This window comes from Ornithorhynchus anatinus, chromosome X1, assembly GCF_004115215.2.
Source record: "Ornithorhynchus anatinus isolate Pmale09 chromosome X1, mOrnAna1.pri.v4, whole genome shotgun sequence".
In the NCBI taxonomy this organism is placed as follows: Eukaryota; Metazoa; Chordata; class Mammalia; order Monotremata; family Ornithorhynchidae; genus Ornithorhynchus; species Ornithorhynchus anatinus.
In genome coordinates, this window is record NC_041749.1 from 9173875 (window position 1) to 9201700 (window position 27826).

General features: G+C 37.7%; 1 protein-coding gene across 1 annotated transcript in view; it reads right to left on the reverse strand.

The window, feature by feature from the left end:
* Positions 1 to 27826, reverse strand: part of CSMD1 (CUB and Sushi multiple domains 1) — a 1410881-nt gene that overhangs the window by 165324 nt on the left and 1217731 nt on the right. Inside the window, exons 35-39 of the mRNA XM_029051790.2 lie at positions 27521 to 27724; positions 26108 to 26232; positions 25279 to 25375; positions 16296 to 16400; positions 2735 to 2853 (exon numbers count right to left, since the gene is read on the reverse strand). Of these exons, the coding sequence (XP_028907623.1) occupies positions 2735 to 2853; positions 16296 to 16400; positions 25279 to 25375; positions 26108 to 26232; positions 27521 to 27724 (650 nt within the window). The remainder of the gene's footprint in view (positions 1 to 2734; positions 2854 to 16295; positions 16401 to 25278; positions 25376 to 26107; positions 26233 to 27520; positions 27725 to 27826) is intronic.

Consider the following 27826-nt stretch of genomic DNA (forward strand, 5'->3'; position numbering starts at 1 on the left):
GGAAAGATTTGTATTCAACTCACATCAAATTTGTTCGTTGACTAGAAAACCTATCCCCTCCCTTCCTTCTGCTAAGTCTTTTCCATCTTCTTCACAATCCATGACCCTCCCCGCTTTCAAAGTCTTGCTATAAAACCATCTCTTCAGGAGGCATTCCTTAATTTCCCATTTTCCCAACATGACATTCTCTCAATCACCTCAGTACATCTATTAATTAATCTCTTACCTAATTATTAGCATTTATTTATTTATTTATTTATTTATTTATTTATTTATTTATTTATTCATAATGTGTGCATTTTTTATCTAGTATATGCTTTTATAAATCATTATATAGTTGTTGATTTATTCTTGTACATCTTCCCTACTAGATTGTCATACAGTCTAGGGCAGAGATTATCCCTATTTATTTCATTCTTCTTCTGGATGTTCCTCAAAGACTACAACTCATGCTTAAGCAGTGCACTTATAATATCTGAATACTTTCCCCTGCATCCCTCCACCTCCCCCCGCCAAAAATAAACAAAAAACTGCAATTCAAATATGTTACATAACTCCCGATTGATTTTGATAAAAAATTTTCTTTGGATTCCATTGAAAAATTTGGGACAACAGAGATGCTTTATGACTTGTGTAATCAGTTTAACATATTTATTAATTCAAAAAAGTAATTTGATTTATCACAGATAAAGCAAGCTATATAAAAATGTAATTTCTGAATCATCCAATATGACTATTCTCTTTAATAAAGAAGGTGGTAGCCCATTTATAGCGACAGTATTCCATCTTAAATTTTAATTAAAATAAAAGTGAGCTGTTATTTTGATTACTAACTAAAGGTCCTGAGGGACATTTATTTAATGCTCAAATAAGAAAATCATTGACTATAATGGAAGAAATATGGATCACTGTATGCTAGATGCATTTGCATTAGTTTTACAAGTGTTTCTCCTTTGGATTTATTAATTTGCTAAATGCCTGTGATTAAATTGCTTTTCCAAAATCCTATTGCTTCTCATTTTCTTAAAAAGCAGCTTGTGAACTCAAATACGATGCCCGTTTGTATTCAGTTTGCTTTTTAAAATCACAGCCAATAAATATTTGGGTTTTAAGGTTTGAGACTACAAGTTTTTATCTCTAAAAGACATATTAATGCTGCACAATTTACAAAAAAATTCAAAGAGGTTTTACTATTCATTTACCAGTGAGGGCTTGAGAAATAGCATTTGCAAAAGATATGAAGATAAAATTTAAGGTGACATCAGGAATAGGTGTAAAGACTCAGGAAAACAGAATAAAGAGAAGAGATAATAGAAAGCATACATTGGCTATGGACAGCAGTGCTGTAACACATTTTGTTCTTTACATTAAATGATAATGAGTTTAAAGGGCCTGGGTTCTAATCCCACCTCCACTTTTTGTCTGCTGTTTGATGTTTGGAAAGTCACTTCTCTGTCCTTCAGTTACCTCATGTTAAATGGGGACTAATACTGTCGGCCTGATATAGGACAAGGTCTGTGTTCAACCTGATTACTTTGTATCTACCCCAGTGCTTAGAACAGTGCCTTAACAAATAACAAAACCAAAACCCTTCAAAAAGCAAAATTCAATTTTAAGTTACCTGAAGTGATCCACAAATTGATCTAGGCTGAGACTAGGGTACATGGACATGACACCTCCAGAGACAGATAACATTTGTTTCCTGCTTTTAATCTTTAAGATTAAAAATTGACTAAGTTCTGACTGGAGGTGTCCTATTTAATTAAACCCTTGAGCTAGAGCTTAAAACCCTTAACATACGTTGGGAAGTAAACAGACTTTTTTAGGGATAAAGTTATCTCAAAACGTTCAAACTTAGTTTCTAGTTTAGGCTATAGAAAACAACTGCTTCTAGGCATGCTATCCTCCCAAGAATTCCTATCTCTGAAGTGTGTGATTTTGTGCATCTTTATTAGAGCAGTAGCCACCTTCTGTAGCTTCCCTTCACATACTCTCATTTTTCTGTAGTCCACATTTTAGGATCTTTTTAATTCTCCATCCATGACCAGTTCACTGAAAATTCAGGACACTTTTTTCTAGGTAGCCGTGGATACTGGGGTAATCTCAGTGATTCAACCTTTGAAAGGTCACATAAGAGAGGAATGGCTACCTGGCTAGATAAGGATACAATTTTTTGAGAACTCAGAGTCTCCTTTTTAACCTGGCGAGTTTGCAGCCTGATCACACTCATTCACTCCCTATATCTGCTAGAAAATGTGTGGTGCATGTAACATATAAATGCACATATTGTTTTATTGACCAAGCTTTTTATAACAGCTCAGTATCTGGCATTTTTTATTTTTAAATTGTTAGTGTTGCTAAAGAAATGATGAAAATATAAATTTGATGAGCTAAAAAAATTCTGAAAATAATGACCATAATAAATGCAATCCACAGAAATAACAAACCACAAAAGACAAATATGGCTTTATATCTCATTCTTTGCTACTTAGGGAGAAAATATTTCTGCCACTTGTTTTCTTGCTATCTACTTTGGGGAAATGTTGGTGGGCTGATGAGCCAGAATCTCAAACTTGGGTATGTGCCCACGAGTGGGAATTTCTCAGGTAGTGCTTATGACATTAGGTATTGATTACCAGAGGAAATCATTTCCCTATTAAATTATCAAAAAAAAAAAAAGAAAAAGGGAAACCAATTACACTTCATTGCCACCAGACTGGGTTGGGGTTAATACCTGCAAGGTGTATCCTGGTTCACACTGGAAAGAGAGGACATCATTCACCATGTATCTGTCTCCTGTTTTGATGCCGTTGCTAGGAAGCAATGGTTCTGGACAAGCAGCAAGGCCCACAGCTGTAGAAATGAAATCACATTGTTGGATAAACCCTAAGTTATTCAGCAGGTGAGATCGTCAGGTCTTCAAACCAGTAGATAGATGGTGACAAAACAATACAGTACATAATACCATCTGAAATGTTTCACCTAAACAATTTTTTTTTCTCAAATGTTTGAATCCTGTCCCTTACAGGATCGTTCCTGGAGAGTTTTCACTACTCTACCAGTCTCAGCTAAGGGAGGGAGAGTCAAGCGGAGGCCTACCCATTCCAATCCTAGCTTGGCCAGTGGCTAGCGAGTGGCAGGCAACCCGCTACAAGCCAAAACTTCCCTTGACTCAAGTTTACTACATGGTAGGCAGCAATGCTAAACCGCTTCTGTATTTTTACCAAGAAAACTCTGTGGCTCCACTACCAGAATGATTGTAGCTGGAGATGGGGTGTTCCAGCAGAGATGTATCCATGGAGTTGCTATGGGTCGGCGATGACTCGACAACACAATATTTCAATCTCTTTCATTAAGATTTATGGTTGTGAATTTGTGCAGAGAAATGACTCCTGGCCCAATGGGAAGAGCCTGGGACTGGGAGTCTGTGGGCTATTATTCAAGTCCAAGCTCTACCACTCGTCTAATGGTGACCTTACTGAAAGCTCACCTCCTCCAGGAAGCCTTCCCAGACTGAACCCCCCCTTTCCCTCTGCTCCTCCTCTTCTCCCCATCTCCCCAAATCCCTCTGCTCTACCTCACTCCCTACACCAAAGCACTTGTGAATATACATACAAATTTACTATTCTATTTTAATGACGTGTATATATCTATAATAATATTTATTTATATTGATGTTATTGATGCTTCTCTACTTGCCTTGTTTTGCTTTATTCTCTGTCTCCCCCCTTCTAGAATGTGAGCCCATTTTTGCATAGGGACTGCCTCTGTTGCCAAATTGTACTTTCCAAGCACTTAGTAAAGTGCTCTGCACACAGTAAGCACTCAATAAATATGAATGAAGGGCAAGTTACTAAACTTCTCAGTGTCTAGGTTTCTTCATCTGTCAAAATGGGGGTAAAATCACCTGCTCTCCCTCCCTCTTAGACTGTGGGCCTAGCTAGAATGGGACTGGGCTTAACACTGTGCTTACCACAGCTGTTATTGGCAGGGAACATGTCTGCTAAGTCGGTTGTAGTGTACTCTCCCAAGCAATTAGGACTGTGCTCTGCACACAGTAAGTGCTTTAAACAAATGCCATGATTATTATTTCAAAGGGGAGAGTGGAGAATGATATAGACCTATTCTATTCTATTCCCACCCCTGGTTGCTACTTGTCACTTGAGCAAGCCTTTGTGCTTCCGTTTTCAGATGTATAAAATGGATCAGAAATGGATGTTCTCCTTCCCTCTTAGACGGTGAGCCGCCAGTGGGACAGGGGTTGTGTTCAACCCAATTATCTGGTACCTCCCTTAGTACTTAGTTCAGCGCTCTATACTTAACTGCTAGTAATTAAAGATTTTAAGACACATGTATTATCTTTATGGTATTTCCAAAGATTGTTAAACTGTATGTGAATCTGAACACCTCTTTTTTAAGTTCAATCATTCATCATATGCGATTATATTTGGAAGGTTTTTAATAATTCATTCATATCTCTTTAAAAAGTTGATTTATCTTGCTAACAGAGTTATTTTGCAATTCCTATTTTAGCTCTCCTATTTAAGAAAGGTTTAATGGAATTAAAGCCATTTTACTAAGAATTTATTAGGGACATTATTTCTATTGAAGAACAAAATGTTCTTTAGAGAAAATATATCCATGTTATCTGTAGAGATGGCTGATTTACATGGGTGAGTCTATTTGATTCTTTTATGAAAGAGGAAATTTACAAAAATATTCACCTGTTTCCATTCTTCTTTCCAATGAATCAGTTATCTGCATTTTGAAGCCTATTCTATGCAAGATTTAGCTCTGTCTCCAATCATGAAAATTCAGCTTATATTCTCACATCAAACAGTACACCTCAACAAATATGCTCACTGAAAATGCAGCAAGTATGTGTTAATTGTAATTTTCAGGATTCATCAGCAACCTGGATAATTTATGTGGTAAAATACAAAATTTCATTTTCCTGAATCAGGTTAGAATCAATTTTGGTGTTTACAAATAGATCTATTCCATTTTATGCCCCACATAGTAGTCAATCAAACTATCAATTACATTTATTGAACATTCTGTGTGTGCAGAGCACTGTACATAGCACTTGGGAGAGTACAATATAACAGAGTTGGTAGTCATGGTCTACCAAAATAGTCAAAATATTACTGAAAATTGATCTTCTGTCAATGTTTTGCTGTCTAACTTGCACTTGTGAATTTATTTATATAGGCTTCCTAAATTTATAGCAACAGATCAAATCAAATATTTGGAAGTACAATTAGAGACTGCATCAGAGGGCTTTGCTCATATCACCATTTGCTCACAGTAAAGACCAAGCTTCCTACTAGATTAAATGGTCTGTCATTGTTTATTATGTACATCCTACTTAGACTATAAGCCCTTTATGGAGCATGGATTGTATCTGGCCTAATAGAATGTACCTTTCCTAGTGTTTAGACCTGTTTTTCATTCACTCATTAATTCAATCATATTTATTGAGCACTTACTGTTTGCAGAGCTCTGTATTAAGTGTTTGGGAGAGTATACTATAGCAATAAAAATAGACATTTTCCTTCTCACAATGAGCTTGGAATCTAGAGGGTCAATCTATAAGGCAATTGTATTTACTGAGTGCTTACTGTGTGCAGGACAATGTACTGTGTGTTTGGGAGAGTACAACAGTATAACAGACACATTCCCTGCCCACAACGAGCTTACAATCAGTTATATTTATTGAGTGCTTACTTGGTGCGGTAAACTGTGCTAAGGGCTTGGGAGACCACAATTTAAGAGAGTTGGTAGATGTGTTCCCTGCCCACAATGAGTTTTGTACTTGGTTGGTACTTAGAAACATAATTATTATAATTACCAAAAAGGTAATGATATAGATGTATGACTGTTACAAGACAGACTTAAGAACTTACATTAATCTTTTCCACAGAACTTTGGAAAGTTCTAGGATAAGCAGGAAAGTAGGATCCAATGACTCTTCTTAGGATGTCACCTGGAGAGTTTCCAGTCCTCTACCAGTCTCAACTACGGGAGGGAGAGTCAAACAGAGGCCTGTCCATTCCATTCCTAGCTCAGACAGTGGCTAGCGAGTGGAAGGCCATCTGCTACAAGTCAAAACTCACCTATGCTGGGCAGCAACGGCAAAGGAGAGAGTTGAGGGTGGAGACTCAAGTTTGCCATGCAGAAGAAAACGATGGTAAACCGCTTCTGTATATTTACCAAGAATCTCTATGGATAGACTACCCGAACAATTGCAGATAGATAGTGACAATTCTGGGAAAGATGTGTCAACGGGATCGCTATGGATCGGAGATGAGTCGACAGCAAAAGACAAGAATCCAATGCCACCATTCTTCTCATTTTGATCTTCTAAAGGTCACCTTCTTAGTAACAGGTTTTGTTATCAGGATTTTAAGTCTAACAGTATGTGAATGCATAATAATAATAATGATAATGTTGGTATTGGCTAAGCACTTACTATGTGCAGAGCACTGTTCTAAGCGCTGGGGTAGATACAGGGTAATCATATTGTTCCACGTGAGGCTCACACTTAATCCTCATTTTACAGATGAGGTAACTGAGGCACAGATAAGTTAAGTGACTTGCCCACAGTCTCACAACTGACAAGTGGCAGAGCCAGGATTTGAACCCATCACCTCTGACTCCCAAGCCCAGGTTCTAATAACACCATACAGGGAGTCCCAGTAGAACTTAGAATTGCCTTGTGCCTGTCATATGATTATTGAAAGAGTTTAAAGTTTCCATGCCTTCCAAGCAAAAAGAATCAATGCAGAGTCAATGAAGTGGAATGCAGACTCAGCCTAATAGTCAGTTAGGTCATTGTCAGAACCATTTTTCCATGAGGTGAGTAATTTCGCTTGGCAGCATTACTACTTAGTAGGTGGGTGGAGAGGTGGGTGGGTTTATGTTTATGTATTTGTGTACACACATATACATTCATTTTTGAAGATGCCAATATCGATGTGAGGTCCTACCCATGCTTGCAAATGAGCCTGAAATGATGAACACACTCTTGTGAAATATGGATATCCTCTTTGCCATAATGTGTTTGCCCCTAATGATAATAAGAGAGGTAGCATGGCCTGTTGGAAAGCACCCAGGCCTGGGAGTCAGAAGGACCTAGGTTCTAATCCCGGCTCTGCCACTAGCGTGCAGTGTGGCCTTAGGCAAGCCACCTATCTCCTCTATGCCTCAGTTCCATCATCTGTAAAATGGAGATTAAGATTGTGAGCCCTACGTGGGACACGGACTATGTTCAATCTAACTTGTAACTATGCTGGTTGCTAGTACAGTGTCCAACACATAGTTGGTGCCTAAGAAATACCATTAATAAGAAAATACAATAGTAATATCACTTTAATTGGCACTATTCTTCAATCATCTCTCTGATTCAACCCACATATTCAATCTGTCACCAAATCCTGTCAATTCTACCTTCACAACTTCACTAAAATCTGGCTTTTCTTTTCCATCCAAATTCCTATCACACTGGAATGATCACTTCTCTTACCCTGTCTTGATCACTGCATCGGTCTCCTGGCTGACCTGCTTGTCTTCTGGCTCTATCCTTTCTAGTCCATTCTTCACTCTGCTACCCAGATCATTTTTCCAAAATTCAGTCCAGATTTCTCCACTTGTAACTAGGTGACTCCCCATCCACCTCCACATCAAAGAGAAACTCATTCCCACTGCTTTAAAGCACTCAATCACCTTCCCCTCTCCTATCTTTCCTCACTGATTTGATGATGATGGTATTTGTTAAGTGCTTACTGGGTGCCAAGCACTGTTCTAAATGCTGGGGTAGATAGATACATGTTAATGAGGTTGTTCCACGTAGGGCTCACAGTCTTAATCCCCATTTTACAGATGAGGTAACTGAAGCACAGGAAAGTTAAGTGACTTGCCCAAAGTCACATAGCTGACAAGTGGCAGAACCAGGATTAGAACTCACAACCTCTGACTCCCAAGCCCGGGCTTTTTCCATTGAGCCACGCTGCTTTTCCATTTCCAACTACAACCTAGCAAGGGCAATTCACTCCTCTGATGCTATTATTCCTATTGTTTTTGTCTGTCTGTCTCCCCCCGATTAGACTATAAGCTCATCAGTGGGCAGGGACTGTCTCTATCTGTTGCCGATTTGTACATTCCAAGTGCTTAGTACAGTGCTCTGCACATAGTAAACGCTCAATAAATACCATTGAATGAATGAATTAATGAATGCCAACCTGCCCACCGTACCTTGATCTCATCCATTTTGCCATCAACCCTTTGCCCACATCTTGCCACTAGCTTGCAACACCCTACTGCTTCAATTCCTCACAACATTCTCCTCACCTTCAAAGTCATATTAAAATCACATCTCCTAGAGGCCTGAAAGGGCCCCAAACTGCCCTCATTTCCTCTACTCCTTCTTGTGTCTGTGCCACTTATGCACTTTGATCTGTATGCTTTAGGCATTTGATAATAATAATAATAATTGTGATTTGTTAAGCACTTACTACGCGTCTAGCACTGTTCTAAGCACTGGGGTAGATACAAGGTAATTGGGTTGGATGCAATCTCTTTCCCACATTGGGTTCACAGTCTTAATGCTAATTTTACAGATGAGGTAACTGAGGTACAGAGTAGCTGAGTGACTTTCCCAAGGCCAGACAGCAGACATGTAGCAGAGCTGGGATATTTATCCTACCTTAGGTCCCATAGCAATTATGTACATATTTGTAGTTTATTTTAATATGTGTCTCCTTGCTTCACTCTTAAATTGCTTCAGGTCAGGGGCCATATCTACCAACTCTGGTGCACTGTACTCTCCCAAATACTTAGTTCAGTGCTCTGCCTGTTCTAAATAAATAACTTGATTGACCAACTGAAGATACCCCAGCACTGGCTGTCCCAGAAAGAAGTTGTGTGGCCTAGTGGAAAAAGTAGGCCTGGGAGTCAGAAGAATTCTAATCCAGTTTTGCCACTTTGCTGCTGTGTGACCTTGGACAATTCACTTCACGGTGGATCAGTTTCCTCATTTAAAGAATGTTCATTCAATTTCTGTTTTCAATCCTACTAGACTATGGCTGCCATATTGCACAGCAACTGTGCCAACCTGATCATCTTATGTCTATCCTCGTACTTAGTGCGAAGCTCGGCTCTAAGTAATCGCTTAACAAATGCCACAACTATTATTATAATTAGTAGCAGTACTGTGCTCTGATTACTATGTGCAGAACACTGTACTAAAGGATTTAAGAGGGTACAAAACTACTACTACTAATAATAATTGTGCTGTTTGATTGCTCTGAACACAAAAGATTCTCAACAAAAATGACTAATTGAAGAGTGCTACCAAGGAAATTTTTTTTTAATTTTATTTGTTCAAAATCCACTTCTAACATTATGACTTTCTAGGTCTCCTAGCTTTTGCTATTGCTTCATTTAGGGGAAATTGGCAATTCCCCTTGAATTGGGTACAAAGTGAAGTTGAAACTATAATGAAATTAGGTAAGAAACCATTTATTTACTCAGATTATTCAAGTTTTATACATTTTAAACTGTTATAGATGACTGGTGTCAAACTGGTCATTACATATTGTTCACTAGTTCCCTTATCTACATTCCTTCCACCTCCCAAGGCCAGGGAAGAAAGTCAAAATAGCCCTTTAGTGATGGGTGAAGGGATGATGAGGCATTAAATCCAGGGCTTCTCCTTACCACAGCCAGCCCCATAAAAATGATTCCAACTTTCCTTCTTTGCCAACTATTTACATCCCATTCCATTTATGAAATCTGATCCTGTAGCAGATATCAATTCTACCCCTCCAAATCGGTAGCCTTGATAGCAGATTGTTTGCATATGTGCTTTTGACAGATTAGGGTGACCCGGTAAGTGCCTAACGTGGCTGAAGCATACAGAAATAGGCCCCATAAAGCAATTAGAGAAATCTTAGAAATGAGGCAATACGGAAATTAGTCTTACCCTGTGTGGAAAGCAGAAGCTAAACCAATGAATCTCGAGAAGTCCCCACCAGCTCAATTAATCTCTGACTCTCTGATTCCAAAATGCACTGAATAAATGATCAATCAGTGACTGCTTAAGTCACAGAGCCACTGGTCATGACTTATTCTCTTTTTATCATATTCTATTCCCCAGCCTCTTACCATGAAAAATTTGCAAAACCTGTACGTAGAGTGAAAAGTATATCTTTGAAATTCTCGACATTCGAGACGCTCGAGGGGCTTGCATTAGCATGTGTTTTAAAAGCTAGCAAGTTAACAATCTCAACACCTGAAAGAATAATTCAAAAATGGTATTGACATGATTTTCACATGACACAACTTAAACTAAACCAAGTCATCCTGATAACCATTTCATTCTATACTCTAGGCATCATCACTCTGTGCTGAATATCTTCTGGGGCAAAAAAGAGACAGACGTCAGAGTAAGAATGTTGTCGACTACAGTCTAGTACCAATAAGGTCAACTGAATTCACAGTTCAATTCCTAAATCGATCTGTAGTGTCTACTAAGAGCTTAGCAGTGTCAACATTGCATTATGCTTTATTAGGGGTTAAATCCCATATGAATTACATATTACAGATCATGAGAAGCCACATGGCCTAGTAGCAAGAGAACAGGCTTGGGAGTCAGAGGTCGTGGCTTCTAATCCCACCTCTGTAACCTGTCTGCTGTGTGACCTTAGGCAAGCCACTTAACATCTCTGTGCCTCTGTTACCTCATCTGTAAAATGGGGATTGAGACTGAGAGCCTGATTACCTTGTATCTACCTCATTGCTTAAGAAAAGTGCTTGGCACATAGTAAGCATTTAACAAATACCATAATTATCATTATTATTATTTGCATTAGGATATACATTCATTGACCCCCGAGAGGCATACTATGGTATAAATTTTCCATAATGTAGTGATCCTTGCATACGCTGTGTACACATACAACAATTTATTAGAAGCTTTGTAATAAACATTTCCTAATTTACAGATAGCCTTCTATCTGAAATGCCTAACAAAATTATGCATTTTGGAAGAAATGTGGGTTTACAGAAAACTCTGGACAAAAGTTCATATTTTGAACACATTTTGTTCTACAGATATAAATCGTATTCTGGGAGTCATGTAACTAAAAAGCTAAAGAAATACCACGCTTTCTTCCATGAACAAATAACATTTGCTAATATATTTGGAATATCCTGAAACAGGAAACATTGTAATTACATCCATCCTTAGTTTTGACTAACCAATTTTACAAAGTGTATTTACCACAAAAGAAGTTGTTTCCTTCAACAAACAAAGCTAAATCTTCTGAAATAATTTCAGTGTTAAAAGGTGTCAAAACCGTAACCAGATTGGGAAGATAAAAAAAAAAAAAAAAAGAATTTCAACTTTTGATTCTGGAAAATGAGTAAAAAATAAAATCATAGGTTTGCACTTGAAAAAATAAAATAATCACATTTTTGAACAATGTGAATTCAAATATGGGTAAAATTAATTAATATTAAAATTACAACATTAGGAGCATACTGGATATCACTAAAAGCAAGTTAGGATTTTTCCCTGAGTTTTGACGCCGTATTACAAAATGCAAAGGATAAAAAGAATGAAAAATAATCAATTAATCAATTCATAATTATTGAGCACTTTCTGTGCTTAGTAAAGTACTAAATGCTTGGGAGAATAAAACGCAACATGTAACAGATACATTCCCTGCCCACAATGAGCTTGCAACAGGCTATTGATGAAACAGACATTTAAGACTGTAACCCCGTTGTTGTGCAGGGATTGCCTCTATCTCTTGCCAAACTGTACATTTGAAGTGCTTAGTACAGTGCTCTGCACACAGTAAGCATTCAATAAATATGATTGAATAAACCTCCCCTTCTGAGATACTGTAACCTCTCAAAGACTTTACACATAAACATTTTCAAATTTAACCATCGGTGAGTTTTTTTCACTGAAAATAACTCTAGATGTAGTTACTATTCCAATAAACATTAAAATATTAAAAAATAGCATTAAGGAATCTTGGCTAGAAAATGTTGCTCTATAAAATGAAGGAATGTGAGACGGATAAAAATCAATAGGAGGTTTTTTTTTTAATGACAAGATATCATTTCAGTATTTATTTTCTATGAGTAGAAAATACATTTTCCAACCAGTTGTTTTTTGAAAATATAGATGGATGAGGGTGTAAAAAAGAATATACTTAAATTGTGAACCCTCAAGTTTAAGTATCTGAAAATGAGAATCTATTAAAGGAAGGCTTTCTCTGTAAGTAGTACAGTGACCCGATCATAACAAATGTGTTCAAGAACAAGTTCTAACCAAACGAGAGCGACTCATTATAATGTAACACTTTCTTTTGCAATCAGCAAGACTGTCAAAGATCAATCCAATCTAAACAGAGAATTCATTTTGAAGAGAAACGATTACTGAACTAGACAAAACCAATCAGATTCTCAGGGTTCTTTAACTTTTTATTTTTTCTTATTCAGAGTTCAACTCAAACACAACAGAAATTGATCTGGTGGTTAAATGCAGACATAAATCCTGAGCTAAAATGTGCCTAAAGACACATTCCGTAGACTGAATGATCTTAAAGGTCTTTAGAAGACCTTCGGTGTCGCCATCTAAAACCCGTGAGGGTCCAAGAATGGCATAAAATATCAGGAAGGATAATCCTGATATTAGAACACTTTCAAGAACCTATCTTGAATTTAGTCCACAAAATGTCATACTTAAAAGCACTAAATCCAAAATGACACAAGTAGTTCTGTAAACCCTTCAGAAAAAGGATTTTGGATGACTTACAAAGAAGAGTCAAAGGCCAGATTCTATTCTTATTAAAACAGAAATTATACATTTGAATTATGATCATTGCATTTCCCCATGAATAAAACAATGTTTTCCAATTCCTTTCCAGAAAAAAAAAAACATTATATGTGATTGATTCATTTTTAAGGACATATAGCTGCATCTGCCTCAGTAACAGACACTGTAAAACCTTGTCGACCTATTCCCGTGAGATGTGGATTCACTCACTCAACTCACAAAATCAATCAAACAGATGTGTTTATTGAGCACAGTTTCAGCCAAGGGCACCTTCCCAGAGACTGTGAGGATGGGAGAACTATGCTCATGGAACATGCAACATTGCAGGTTGGAAACAATTTAAATGCTGGGGAAGATAAATATGTGCAATTAGAGGAAATAGAGACTATTGAGCATAGAAAAAAAAAAAGAATTAATTTGAAAGAGACACAAAATCACCTAAAAGCATAGAACAATATGCTTCAAAACAGAAACGATTAAGAAATAATGATGCCTGGGGAATTAAATTAGATTTTTTAAAATGAGAAATGGATTACATGAGGGATTCCAGGTTGAGCAAGGAGGCACCACAAACAACAAATAGTATGAGAAGGAGTGTAGCCTAGACAAACAGCACCGGCCTGGGAGTCAGAGGACCTGGATACTCATCCCAGCCTAGCCAATTGTCTGCTGGGTGACCTGAGGTAAATCACTTAACTTCTCTGTTCTTCAGTTACTTCATCTGTAAAATGGGGATTAAATGATCTCCCCTCCAGTTTCAACTCTAAGTCCCATATGATGCAGGGACTCTTTCCAACCTGATTAACTTGTACCTACTTCAGAGCTTAGAACAGTGATGGGCACAGAGTAGGCGGTAAACAAGTACAATTAAAAAAAAACATACAGAGCACAAGAGGAGATAGGTTTTGTGGGAACAGTGCCACACCCAGGCCTGGGTGTCCCAGAATTGGCCATTTTTTATCTTTTTGTGGCATCTGTTAAACACTTGTGTGCCAAACACTGTACTAAGAGCTGAGTTAGGTTCAAAATTCAACCTTTGACACAATCCAAGTCCCACATGGGGCTCACAGTCTTAGTCCCCATTTAACAGATGAGGTAACTGAGGCACAGATAAGTTAAGTGAGTTGCCCAAGATCACAGAACCGACAAGTGTTGGAGTCAGAATTAGAATCCAGGTCCTCTGACTTTCAGGCCCTTGCTCTTCACACTATGCCATGATGCCAAAGCTCACTTCCTCCAGGAGGCCTTCCCAGACTGAACCCCCCTTTTCTACTGCTCCTCCTCCCCTCCCCAGCTCCCTGAATCCCTCCCTCTGCTCTGCCCCCCCACCCCATAGCACTTGTGTAAACAAGTACATATTTATTATTCTATTTTATTAATTTTATATATATATATATACTATAATTCTATTTATTGATATTGATGCTATTGATGCCTGTCTACTTATTTTGTTTTGTTGTCTGTCTCCCCGCTTCTAGACTGTGAGGTTGTTGTTGGGTAGGGATTGCCTCTCTTGCCAAATTATACTTTCCAAGCACTTAGTACAGTTCTCTGCACTCAATAATATGATTGAGTGAATGATGAATGAATCACACACACATACTCACACACTCATCATTGAGTTCTGCCATCTTCAAACATAAAAGTTTACTATATTCATATATTTAACTGAGGAAAATATCACCAAATGAATGTGGGAGTGTCAAGTATTCATAGATGAGAATCGGTGAAACAGCTGCAGTAACGGTGTAGCAGAGCAGACTAAAGATAAATGATTGTGATAGTATTTTTTTTTTTACCACTAGTAGACAACAAACCAACTAGGAGATTCCAAGTGACTATATTAACTTCTAGTATTAAATAAAACCCAAAGTTATCAGTTATCTTCTACAGATTTTCATAAACTGTGTTAAAGGAGAAGATTCTAAATAACACACCCTACTTAAATAACATCTGCACCTTATTTTACACGACCATTAAAACAGTCTATTCCAATAAATTACCACAGACTTGCATAACAATGTTGGTAATAAGATGGAGCATTTAACCAGAATGAGAGAATGTCCTGGGGTTTGCAGCTCATGCAGAATATTTATCATCAGCTGGAAATCTGGTCTTTCAAAAACAGGCACACATATAAACTCTTGCAAACTGTTTATATAATTACTAAAGATAACTTATTATGGCTTATCCCACTATTTGGTTATTTGGAACTTCTTTTTAAGGGAGATGAATATCAATATTAAGCACCTCTGGGGCTTGAATACATATTATATAATAACCATGGACACAAAAAAATCTTATTTTTATTTTAAAATGTATAGCTGCATAACTAAATGTCAAAGATTTGTGGATTGACCTTTGCCATCCCATTTATCAGACTATTAACTCAAACCTTACGCTTACCGTTAAAAGGTTAGATCTTCTTTGCAATGCCTACCTCCAATTAAAATGAATAATACACAAATGTAAGCACTGAAGTTTCTCCTCTTTGGTATGAATGATTTTAAAAATACAGTGAGCACAGAAACACAGAATGATTATTTCAATTATTAAACTATGATACGGATGAAAGATAGAGTCATTCATATTGATTTTCACCTTCACACTCTCTCAAATGATTGAACTCAACTATCTTCAGATTGTTCTAGCTTTAAGGTTTTAAGATTCTTAAACATCACTTCCAAGATAAAATAACATTTTCTTTAGTTTTTATATCGATAATAGATGTGACCTTTAAAGTTGTAAGTTATTTAAATTTGTTTGATTCATGTTTTCCCTATTCTAGCCCCTTTCTCCTAAACCACCCAAAAAACCAAAATAGAAACTCAAAGAATTGATGATGTCTTGATTTGCATCAGGATACTAGTAACAATATTACCAGTAGTTACAACGATAATGAGATTTGTTAAGCACTTACTGTATGCTAAGAACTGCAATAAGCACTGGAGTAGATACAGGATAATCAGATCCCATATGGGGCTCTCAGATTAAGTAGAAGTGAGAACAGGCATTAAATCCTCATTTTGCCCACGAGGGAACTGAGGCACAGAGTAGTTAAATGACTTGCCCCAAATCACACAGCAAGTAAATGGCAAATAAGAACCCAGTGACTATGACTCCTAGGACTGTGTTTTTTTCCACTAGGCTATGTGAGTTTGTGGGTCAAGAAGGAATAATGGAGAACTGAATAATGTTGATCCTGGTATCGCTTAAGGTCTTAGAATAATTGAGGATGCATACATTTTTACTTAGTCTAGGTTCATTTTATCTTGCATGGTTCCTGACAGTGTGCTTTTTACCTCTCCCTTTGAAACGGAAAAAGAAACCCCTTCTTTTTGTTCTCCAGCAGAAGAAAACACAGCATTACTGAAAGACAATGCATTTTAGAAATGAGATCTTGAGAAAATCATTCAAAACATTATTTCATTAGATTCGGTCTTACTTTTATATTCCAGGTGAAAGCCAGCTGCTGCTACACTAATATCAGACTGAAAGTGTAAGTAGAGTTGATTGGAGGTGCTGTTCAACAATGCCGGTACATTCGTCCCTGTAAAAAAAGAGGGCAGTTTAGTTATGACAGTAAGGATACTGTCACTCTCTTTTCCAAATAAATGATATGAAAATCAGCCCCTTCTTTCCCATCCAAATGGCCGCCACTCGGGTCCGGGCTGTTGTCAAGGTCTATCTTTGCTACTAGATTAGCTTCCTCACTGGTGTCCCTTGACTTCATGTCCCTTGACTTCAACCTCTCCCACCCTAAGTCAATATAGGGAAGCAGCATGGCTTAGTGGTAAGAGCACGGGCTTGGGAGTCATAGATCATGGGTTCAAATCCCAGCTCTGCCACTGGTCAGCTGTGTGACTGTGGGCAAGTCACTTAACTCCTCTGTGCCTCAGTTACTTCATCTGTAAAATGGGGATTAAGACTATGAGCCTCATGTGGGAGAACCTGATTAACCTGTATCTACCCCAGGGCTTAGAATAGTGCTCTGCACATAGTAAGTGCTTAACAAATACCAACATTATTATTATTAATATTTCACTTGACCATTTAGATACTCCTTTTAAACATGCTACATATGATTCTAATAAATGTTCTGTAGTTAGCCATTCTTCTCCATAGCCATCAGAAATTCCAGAACTTTGGCTGTAAGGCACTCCACTAGCTCTCTCTCCTGCTTATTCACTCTCTCCTCTCCCTGAATCCCAGCTTAAGTGCTTCATCTCTCCAAAGCTAACCCATCTCCCACACCTGTCCCCTTGCTTATATCTTTCCTCCTGCCTGAAATTTCCTCTCCATCTTCAAATTCCCTTGTGAAATCCCATTTCTTCCAGGAAATTTTTCCCCAAGTAATGTTTCCTGTGAACAAGAAAGAGGTGTGGTTTGCTAAATTTTAACTCACTTGATAATGAATCGTTTCTAGGAAATTTGTTTTCTGGATTCCTCCAATTAAAACATTGTTTTATGATCCACCCCTCCCTCCTCTCTCCTTTTATGTGTTCCCCTAAAGCAGGATCTTATTATTATTATTATTAAGTACCATCGAGTCATAGCGACTCCATGGTTATACTGTCTCCAGAATATCCTATCCTTTGCCATAATTCGCAACCTTTCCAGTGGTTCTTCCGTTATCATTATGGTCTCTATCCATCTAACTGCTGGTCTGCCTCTTTTATGTTTTCCTTGGACTTTTCCTAGCATTGACTTCTCCAGAGAATTATGTGTCCAAAACATGCTAAACCAGGTCAAGTTATTTGGCCTTCCAAAGACCACTTTGGTATAATTTGCTCCACAATCCATTTGTTTGCCTTTTGGGCAGTCCATGCTATTCACAAAAGCCTACTCCAACACCACATTTCAAAAGAATTGATGTTCTTTCTATCCTGTCTTTTCACTGTCCAGCTTTCAGATCCATACATTGTCACAAGTTGATTGACCTGTGCTGAGCAGCAGCACCATGGGAAGGAATCAAAAGCGGTTGATCATATGATCAAAATATTGATCAAAGACAACACCAGAGGCTCAGGTTTTCACAGCACGGAAGGAGGAAATGGTAAACCACTTCTGGATTTTCCCAAGAAACTCTATGGATGCACACATACCAGAAAACAGGATCTTAGTGATGAACAATTCTGCTGCATGTTCACCACAACTAGGTCAGAAATGTTTCATGGCAACATCTTCTTGTTGATTGCCCTGTGCCAGTGATGCAATCTTTTCTGGTTGAAAAATAATAATCATGGTATTTGTTAAGCTCTTACTATGTGCCAAGCACTGTTCTAAGTGCTGAATGGCAGAGGAGATGCAGCAGGGGAAGGAAATATGTGTAGAGCATCTATTTTCAATCCCCAACAGACCCTTCAACTTCCTATAGCTCCTGTCTTCACTGTTTCTCATCTCCACTAGGGAGCTATGTCATTCAAACTATGGATTGGATGCCTTTCTTCAAACACACAGACCGGGATCTGATTTTCAGTTTACCCTTTATCATTCATTCAATCATTCAATCAGATTTACTAAATGCTTACTGTGTGCAGAGCACTGTACTAGATGCTTGGGAAAGTACAATGCAACAATAAACAGTGACATTCCCTGCCCTTAACAAGCTTAATAGTCTAGATGGGGGGAGACAGACACCAATACAAATACATAAAGTGACAGATATGTACAAAAGTGCTGTGGGCCAGGAAGGAGGAAAGAGAAAAGGTCGATGTAGAAGGGAGTGGGAGATGAGGAAAAGTGGGGCTTAGCTTGGGAAAGCCTCTTGGAGGAGAGGTACCTTCACTGAGGCTCTGAAGCGGGGAGAGTAATATTGTACTTAGCGCCCACTGTATCTTGTTTCTCATAACAAAGTCATGCCTCCAACAGGTTTCATTCATTTATCTTTCCAGCTGCAGAGAAACTGGGGGTAAATTAATGGTCTTCATAGAGGTAAGATGTTGGGGATATGGGGTGGATGGGCCTTGTTCCCACCTAAAAAGGGGTGGGGGAGGGTGCAGGAGAGCATTCCTGGTGGCCTTTCTGTGCTTTCCCACCAATCCCATGAAAAGACCCTGGGTTTCTTTCTTTAAGGTCAGGAGAATTTAGGGGAAGTAAGCTGTAATCACAGGCTTCAACTGCAGGAAAATTGGGGTAAATGGAGGAGGGGGGTCTCTTTAGATTATACTTTTCCAAATGCTTAGTACGGTGCCCTGCATAGTGTAAGCTCTCCATAAATGCCATTGACAATGATAATGATCAAAGAAATACTATCTGAGGCAGACATATTAAACTTATGGTCCAAGAGCCAGATGTGGATTGCTGTCTACTGCAATGCAACAGGGAGGTGGGAGGAGAAAGATTCAGAGGCATCTATCCCCACATTTGCCAAGAGTCTAGCTTCTTGCTCCAGCCACTGTTCTCTGGAGGTATAGGTTAATAATAATGTTGGTATTTGTTAAGTGCTTACTATGTGCCGAGCACTGTTCTAAAACAGACACTCCACAGGCATGCTGTAGAACCTGGGAATGATTGGCTGGAGCAATAATAATAATAATAATAATAATAATGTTAGCATTTGTTAAGCGCTTACTATGTGCAGAGCACTGTTCTAAGCGCTGGGGTAGACACAGGGGAATCAGGTTGTCCCACATGGGGCTCACAATCTTAATCCCCATTTTCCAGATGAGGTAACTGAGGCACAGAGAAGTGAAGTGACTTGCCCACAGTCACACAGCTGACAAGTGGCAGATCCGGGATTCGAACCCATGACCTCTGACTCCAAAGCCCGTGTTCTTTCCACTGAGCCACGCTGCTTCTCTACTGTCTGGATTGACTGTTTGGAACTAAAGCGAAGGGCAATTTAAGGCAATTTCTGCCTCTGTTGCTGTGAAGAAATCTGTGTGTGTGTGTGTGTGTGTGTGTGTGTGTGTGTGTGTGTAGGTAGATATGCTCCATCCTCTCTATCTCTGCCTCTTTCTAATCTGACACATCTACCTGTCACACTGCTTCCTCACTGACAACAATCTTGGATCATCGGGCCTGCACTATGTAGGCATTCCCCACTACCTAAAAAAAAAATAATAGATTTAGACCTAGTCACCATTTCAATTTCCATTTGTCCTATTTAAAAATATTTCAGTGACCAATAATTTCATTCAATTTTTCTATAGCCACATGAGTCGCACATCCAGAAAAATGAGTTTGATGTGACAGAGTCTAAGCTATATTTTCCCTTTAACTGTGAACCAGACATATAGATAACTGTTCTGGGACTTGGAAAACAAGATTTTGTCTATGGATGGATGTGGATGATTAAAACAACGCCTGATTGGCAATGCCATCTTTTCCAAGTTCATTCGACTTTTTTCTTCCTTTTATTCTTTTATTTTGATTTTTTTTTTCTTTTTTAGCATTCTTATGGGGATGACATGAGGAAATAATTTCTAGACAGTGGAACCTAAGGGAAGCCTTTTCTGGAAAATGTTCAGCCTATGCATTATTCATGGCTCCTGCTTTTGACTCCAAACTTCTTTTCTATTCCCACTAGGACTAAAACAGCATGGTGTTCACACAGAGGTCGGTGAATCACTTCAACCAAATATGTGGAATGAAAACGAAGATGCAGTTTCATGTATATGTGGTGCTTCCTAGTGACAAAAAATTCCCACCTTATACACACTAATTGAAATCTGAAAAAAAATCTACAATATCTTAAGATGGTTATTCATAGGGAAAAAAAAAAAAACAGGAGAAAAAAAATGTCTCGAGGGTGGAGGCTAAACTGATTAGGGAACATGGAAATATGAGGAATAGAAAGTGGTAAGTAGGTAACATTTTCAAGCACTGCAACTGAAACCTTTATTATAATAGTCTATTTTAAGGAAATGAACAACATTATTCAATTCTTAAATGCAAACTCAAAATATTTGAGAAAAGATATCGATTTAAATTAATTACCCATAGAGGTTCAGATTATTTAACCATCAGTGTTTCTACATTTAGGGAATAGCTGCACTCTTGAAACTTTGAACATTCCAGAACTAATCATTTCCAAATAATAAATTGATCTCCAAATATGTGATTGTGTTTACACAAAAACCTATTCCTATTTATTCATTCCAATCAGCCAACATTTGCATTATTAATCTCACAGTCTTGAACTTTCCTTTTTCAATCCTGAATTGTTCAATGGGAATTGTTAAATCACGTGAACATTTATATCCCAAGTATATCATCAAGGATAAACATTAAAATCATTAGCAAACAGTTATAAAAATAAATGAGGAGGTGTCATTTTTAAAAGTGGTCTAACTTGCAAGACACACTTTTGGATATCAGACGAGAGAGTCTTGGGTCTTCTCTACCCACGAATGACAGCAATAACAGGGGACGAGTTAGTGCTTCTCATTCACAAGTAAGTTTCCCAATTAGCAAGGGTGTACCTAAGAAACTTTTCATTGCTAAAATCTCCCAAAGTGTATTTTGCAAAGACCTTAAAATTTAGCCTGGTGAAGATAATTTAATGATTTAATGGTTCTCTCAAACATAATTGCTTTTAAATTAGCAAATGGTGAGAAGTGATAATCAAAATAGAGAGGGTGTATGCGTGCAGATCATCACTAACATAACAGGATTTTCAATGGGAAAAAAGAGAAAAAAAGAAAAATAATGGGGAAGGCCAACCTCCAATCAATCAATCAATCAATCAATCATATTTACTGAGTGCTTACTTTAGGTACAGCAAGGTACTAAGCACTTGGGAGAGTTCAACACAGCAATTCTACAGACACATTCCCTGCCCACAGCGAGCTTACAGTATAGAAGACAGCTGAGTTGCAGGGAATCTTTGAATGGAATAACAACTATATTTAAAAGCTAGTAAGGGCCCCTCCAAGCAGCATGAAATAGCTGTGAAGCCGTAGGAAGACTCCTGAAGAAAACATAACAGCCTGATATGAAACAATCAGGACAGAGATTTCTTTCGTTTGGTACAGGCCACACTTAGATTGGAATACCAAGCAGCAAACTCAGAGACAGCAGCAAGCAACTTCACTGTGCGCTGAGTACAGATGGATTATCAGTCACACACTGGCTTTTTACAAATGTGAAAGGGAAAAAAAAAGTTTTGAACCAGAACACTGTTGAAGGAAGCTATGTGAGAGAGCAATGAAGTGAGAGAGTGGGTGAGTAATTAATAATAATAATAATAATAACAATAATGGTGGCATTTGTTAAGCACTACTATGTGCAGAGCACTGTTCTAAGTGCTGGGGGGATACAAGGTGATCAAGTTGTCCCACTTGGGGCTCACAGTTTTAATCCCCATTTTACAGATGAGGTAACTGAGGCACTGAGAAGTGAAGTGATTTGCCCAAAGTCATACAGCTGGCAAGCTGCGAAGCTGGGATTAAAATGCATGCCCTCTGACTCCCAAGCCCGGGTTCTTCCCATTGAGCCATGCTGCTTCTCTAAGTAAGGCGAGCTGGGGTCAGAGTGCCACTAGAAAGACGCATGGATCCTTCCCACAAGCTTTCAGGACACTTTTCAACTACATGTGTGTATATGTGCTTACTTTTATCCTATTTAATCACTGTCTTTTCTTTTAATGTTGGTTTAATCACTGTCCATCTTCCAGTGCTCTGCACACAGTAAGCGCTCAATAAATACAAATGAATAACAGTTTTATGCCTTTTCTAAATATGCCGGTCTGCCTTGTCATGATTTTCTCCCTCTCACTACATTGCTCGAACATTTTCAGGCATCCGCAAATAATGATTAAGCGGCTAACTGAATGAATTGCTTAGAAATCCACTATGATTTCAGTGTCATTTGATAATAATTACAAGAGTATTTTTCCCTCACTTACTATGTGCCAACCACTGCCAAGTCACTGGAGTGGATACAATACAACCACAGTCCTAGCCCCACACGGGACTCAAAGTCTAAGGGGGAAGGAGAACAGGCATTCAATTCCCACTTTACAGAGGAGAAAACTGAGGCACAGGGAATATAAATGATTTCCCCACATTCACTAAGCAGGCAAGAGGTGACAACAGGATTAGAACCTAGGTCCCCTGAGTTCCAGACCTTTGTTCTTTCCACTAGGCCATAGGATTTATATTGGTTCCTTTTTTTCTCAATTGAATCAATTTGTTGATGGGATTTGTTAAATGCTTACTATGTGTCAACCACTGTCATAAGCAGTGGGATAGATACAAGTTACCGTCCCTGTCCCGCTAGGGGTTTACATTTTAAATTGAATGGAGGAAGATTTGATCTCCACTTTACAGATGAGGTAACTGAGGCATAGATAAATTAAGTGACCTGCCCAAGGTAACATAGCAAGTGACTGGAAGATCTGGGATTAGAACCCAGATCTTCTGACTCCCAGGGACGTGCTCGTCTATGTAGGTTTTGCTGCTTTTCAATTGGCCATGCTGCTTCATTAAATCACCTGCATTTTTTGAGTGCTTGCTGTATCCAGAGCACTGTGCAATGAACTTGGGAAAGTACAAAACAATAGAATCTATAGATTTGTTTCCTGCCCTCGAGTTTATAATCTAGTGAAAGCTTAGAATCTAGATATTTGTCGTTTAAAAAATATTGACTATTTCTGATCAAAAGATGAAAATGCAAAAAAAAATAAAAATAAAAATCAGAAGAGGACAGAAGTTAAGAATGACTCTAATTGCTTAAAATTTCCAAATGTTTTCATTTGCTTCCAATGCTCTCACCCATTACAATATTATGTGCAAATGAAAGCAAAGAATGATGGTCCACATTACAATGCATATGAGTGTCTATTCACTTGGGAGTTTTTCCCAGTGAAAAGTGCATTTTCATTCGAACACACCAGATAAAACAAAACTATAGGTTTCTTCTAATAAATGATGTTCCAAATATTGGAATATTTGGAATACTGTATCACAGTGCACCCTATAAAACCTCTTTTAAAGTACTTTAGGCCTTAACAGAATACCCAGAACTATTCAAATCCACATAAGCCTATTTCAACAGCAAATTGCAACAGTCAATAAAAGGCATCTTATAATAGTCAACTGAGGAAGTTATTACCTTATTATAATTCTTCTTTCCCTGTTGTTATTTATTAAGATATCTTTTTATCTTTAGGTATAAGCCAATGTTATTCATCATCATATCCATCTCAACATTTCTTTCATAAATTTGTTTTGAATAAATTGGTAAGATATACAGTGAAATGGAATAATTAGTCCTAACTTCAGAAAAAAAAGAATTTCTTTCAATTTTTCTAAGAAGTTGGATATTTTGAAGAGTTTTGGTCTTCATTATTTGGGCATAAATGTGTTCTTCAAATCATCTTGTAGCTTATGTGTTGCGTATTTAACAACAGCAAAACATGCAAAAGAATATAGAGGTTTATTATAAAAATTTCTTTCTTAAGCAATATTTTTGGAAAAGGTGGAAGACAAAACTGACTCTGCCACTGAAATGCCCTCAACTGCATACTAAGAGATTTTCCTATTTGGTAACTGAACATTTAAGGTATTTGGAAAGTAGTATCTCTTCATTTTCTAATATATATGTATAAAGAGAGTTGGAAGTTATTTTATAATTTTACTAAGGACTAATCCTCTCCAAGAAATAAAACTTTTCTGGGGCATATAACAATTTTACATGATTTTGAATTTTCTGTTTCAGTTTATATCACTCATTCTTCCCATTTATTTTATTTTGGTGTCTTTCATCCACTCAGTATTTTATGTAATGTTCTAGTTTTTTTAAGTATCTGCAATTTTTTTAAATCCAATAATAATAATAATAATAATATTTGTTCAGTACTTACTATGTGCCAAACACTGTTCTAATCACTGGGGTAGATGCAAGGTAATCAGGTTTCCCATATGGGGCTCACAGTCTTAACTCCTATTTTACAGATGAGGGAACTGAGGCACAGAGAAGTTAAGTGACTTGTCTAAGGTCACACAGCAGATGAGTGGCAGAATCAGGATTAGAACCCATAACCTCTAACTCCCAAGCCCGTGTGCTTTCCACTAAGCCACCCTGCTTCCCTTGTTTTGAATGTCACAAAAAGAAATTCCAGTTCCTCCTCAAATTCTATATATTTTGAATGTCCTTTACAAAGATGTCCCCACGTGAACTCCCATAAAGAATTGCCACAGCTCTGACAGAAATGCAACAAAGAGTAGAAGACAGAAGTCTGCAGAGAGATCTGGATTTAAATCCTACCTTCCTTATTTATGATTTTGGCAATTCTTTGATCTTTCTGTATTTCCATTTCTCTGTCCACCTTGGTTTACCCACATCAGCACAAGTGGAATGAATATACAAAGAAATCAAAAAAAAAAAACAAAACTCAGAGAATGTGAAGTTGGCTTCAGTACACTGTGTCATGTCGGATGCAGAACCCAAGACATAGGTTTTGAGGAGAGATTTATTCTTACCGGAAAAGCTTCCAAGTCTTGGTGCTGTCATATCAGCTCCATCATAAATCTCAAGAGAGTCCCAGTTATGTTCTGTGGCAAAACTTATCACTTGAATCTACCCAAAACAAGAAGTTTATCATTATCATCTGTTAGAAGTCTACGAGAAGAAAATCCATGGCTATTAGAATCTTCTATGAGGGGTTTCTGACTCAAAGAATTCTGCTCTTTCCTCTAAGCATAGCAGAGATGTGAAGGGGACACCAGAGGAGACCCAGATTTCCAGAATTGTCCCATACTGATACCTCTGGAAATCAGCTCTCAGTGCAACACTGTGCAACCAGTAAACAATAAATAGCATTGATTTACTGATCTCTCCCTGCTAATTTCTCTAAACCCCTCTCCCTGAACTTCAACATCTAGACTCTTCTCTTTCTATATTTCCATGGTTTCCACTACTGGTCATAAAGTTCCACACCACTCTCCCTTGTCCCTGTCAATCCTATCTCATGTTTCCAACCTTCCCATTCCACCATCCATCACCCGATGGACCATCTGCTAGTATCCAAAGAGAAGGATAATGAGAGTTATTTGGATATCCTCAAGAACCAATCCTAGCAACAATATAAGTGAAAATCAACCATGAATAAATACATTCCGAGAAGAATCTGGGAAGAGTTAGTTATTTTCATATTTAACCAATACGTATATTCATGTCCTTTTTATGGATGAAGAAGCTAAAAATTCTAATGGAAACAGACTACTTCCTTTAGATTTTTGTCCAAATTGGGTCAAAAAATAACTGTTAAAGAAGTATTTGTAGTCTCCATTTTACAAAACAGGAACTTACCTGAATGCCCGATCCTTCTGTAACTATTATTCTCCATATACAGTTTAAACTGTTACCGTAAGGTTCAGGGTAACCTGGAGACAGGATAGTGCCTCGCCGGTCAGTGAAATTACCACTGCAGGGAACTAGGAGAAAATATGAATTTTAGGAAGGATAAAAGTAAAACAACTTTATGTTTCAAAGACAAATACACGATTAATTTTAATCAAGTCTTTTGAGAATTATTGGAAGACATTTCTACCCCACCATTTTCCTTCTATATAAAATTGATTTTGTATGGTTCTGCCGAATTCTGCAGTAGTATTGGCTTGGTTTGGTAGCACTTATTGAATTACAAATTATGCTTTCACTGCCTCATATCTTTTAAATCTGCAAGAAGGGACAATGAAGAGCACTGGTGTTAGAGAAAATGGTCTTGTTTAGAATAATTAATATTCTATCATTTAAATACTTCAGGGCTTATTCTATCCCAGGCACGCAGGCAACTGCAATTGATATTAATGGTATTTATAAAAAAGTTACCCTTTAATATGTACAAATGAATTCATGATGCTAAATATTACTCCACTAGGGGCTTTGACACAAAAATAAGCAAATAAACATCAACTAACAATGCCATTATTATTCATTGTAGATTAGGAGTCTACTTTTCTAAAATGCATCATCATAAAAGCATTAAAGGTTACTAAGGAATTCTGACTATAAAAACTGTAATGATTTCCAGAAATTTAAGATATGCCTTACACCTAAGGCTTTGGAGTTAGTCATATTGTCAATGAATATTCAGAAAATAAGCATTACACTTGTTAACTAATAGGCAATTTTTATAAAAAAGAACAACAACAACAAAAAAAAAAAACGTTTGCCAGCTATCTGGGTTTTACTTTCCTCTGATATTAAATATTGCATCTTTAAATTGAACAAGGCCATTATTAATTGATAGACACTGAACACCATATTTTGAAGCAGCACTGCATTTCTGATTTACAGATTCCTTGAGAAACAGATGACCTCATGTCTGCTATGTGACCTCGGGCAATTCGCTTCACTTCTCTGTCCCTCAGTTACCTCAAGTAACAAGTTAATGAGGTTGGACACAGTCCCTGTCCCACATGGGCTCACACTCTTTATTCCCATTTTACAGATGAGGTAACTGAGACCCAAAGAAGTGAAGTGACTTGAACAGGGTCACACAGCAGAGCCAGGGTTAAAACCTGGTCCTTCTGACTCCCAGGCCTATTTCTATCAACTAAGCTATGTTGCTTCTCACATATTAAAAATATTATTTATTATATTAGACTATGTTGTTAGTAACAATAATATAGCATTATTAGTATTAGCGATTATTATCATCATTGTTATGATCATCATTATCATTCCAGTCATAGGATAAATCCATTAGGAATTGCTTACCTATGCAGCTGGGTATTGTGTCATTCCACTGAGCTAAACCATTTGGCACAGACTGACATCGTATAGCTTTGGAACCCTGAAGCAGATATCCTTGGTTGCATTCAAACCGAACAATTGAGCCAGCTGAAAACTCAGATCCGATTCTCCTCCCATATCTAGGCTCCGGGACTGAGCTGCACTGGGTGTCACTGGTGCGTGGAACCGCTACATTGGAAAACAATGCAGAACATTTTCAGATTCTTCACTTGTTCTCTAAAGCTTTGAAGTCAATGAAGAAATTGTGGGCAAACAGAGAGAATTTTGAGG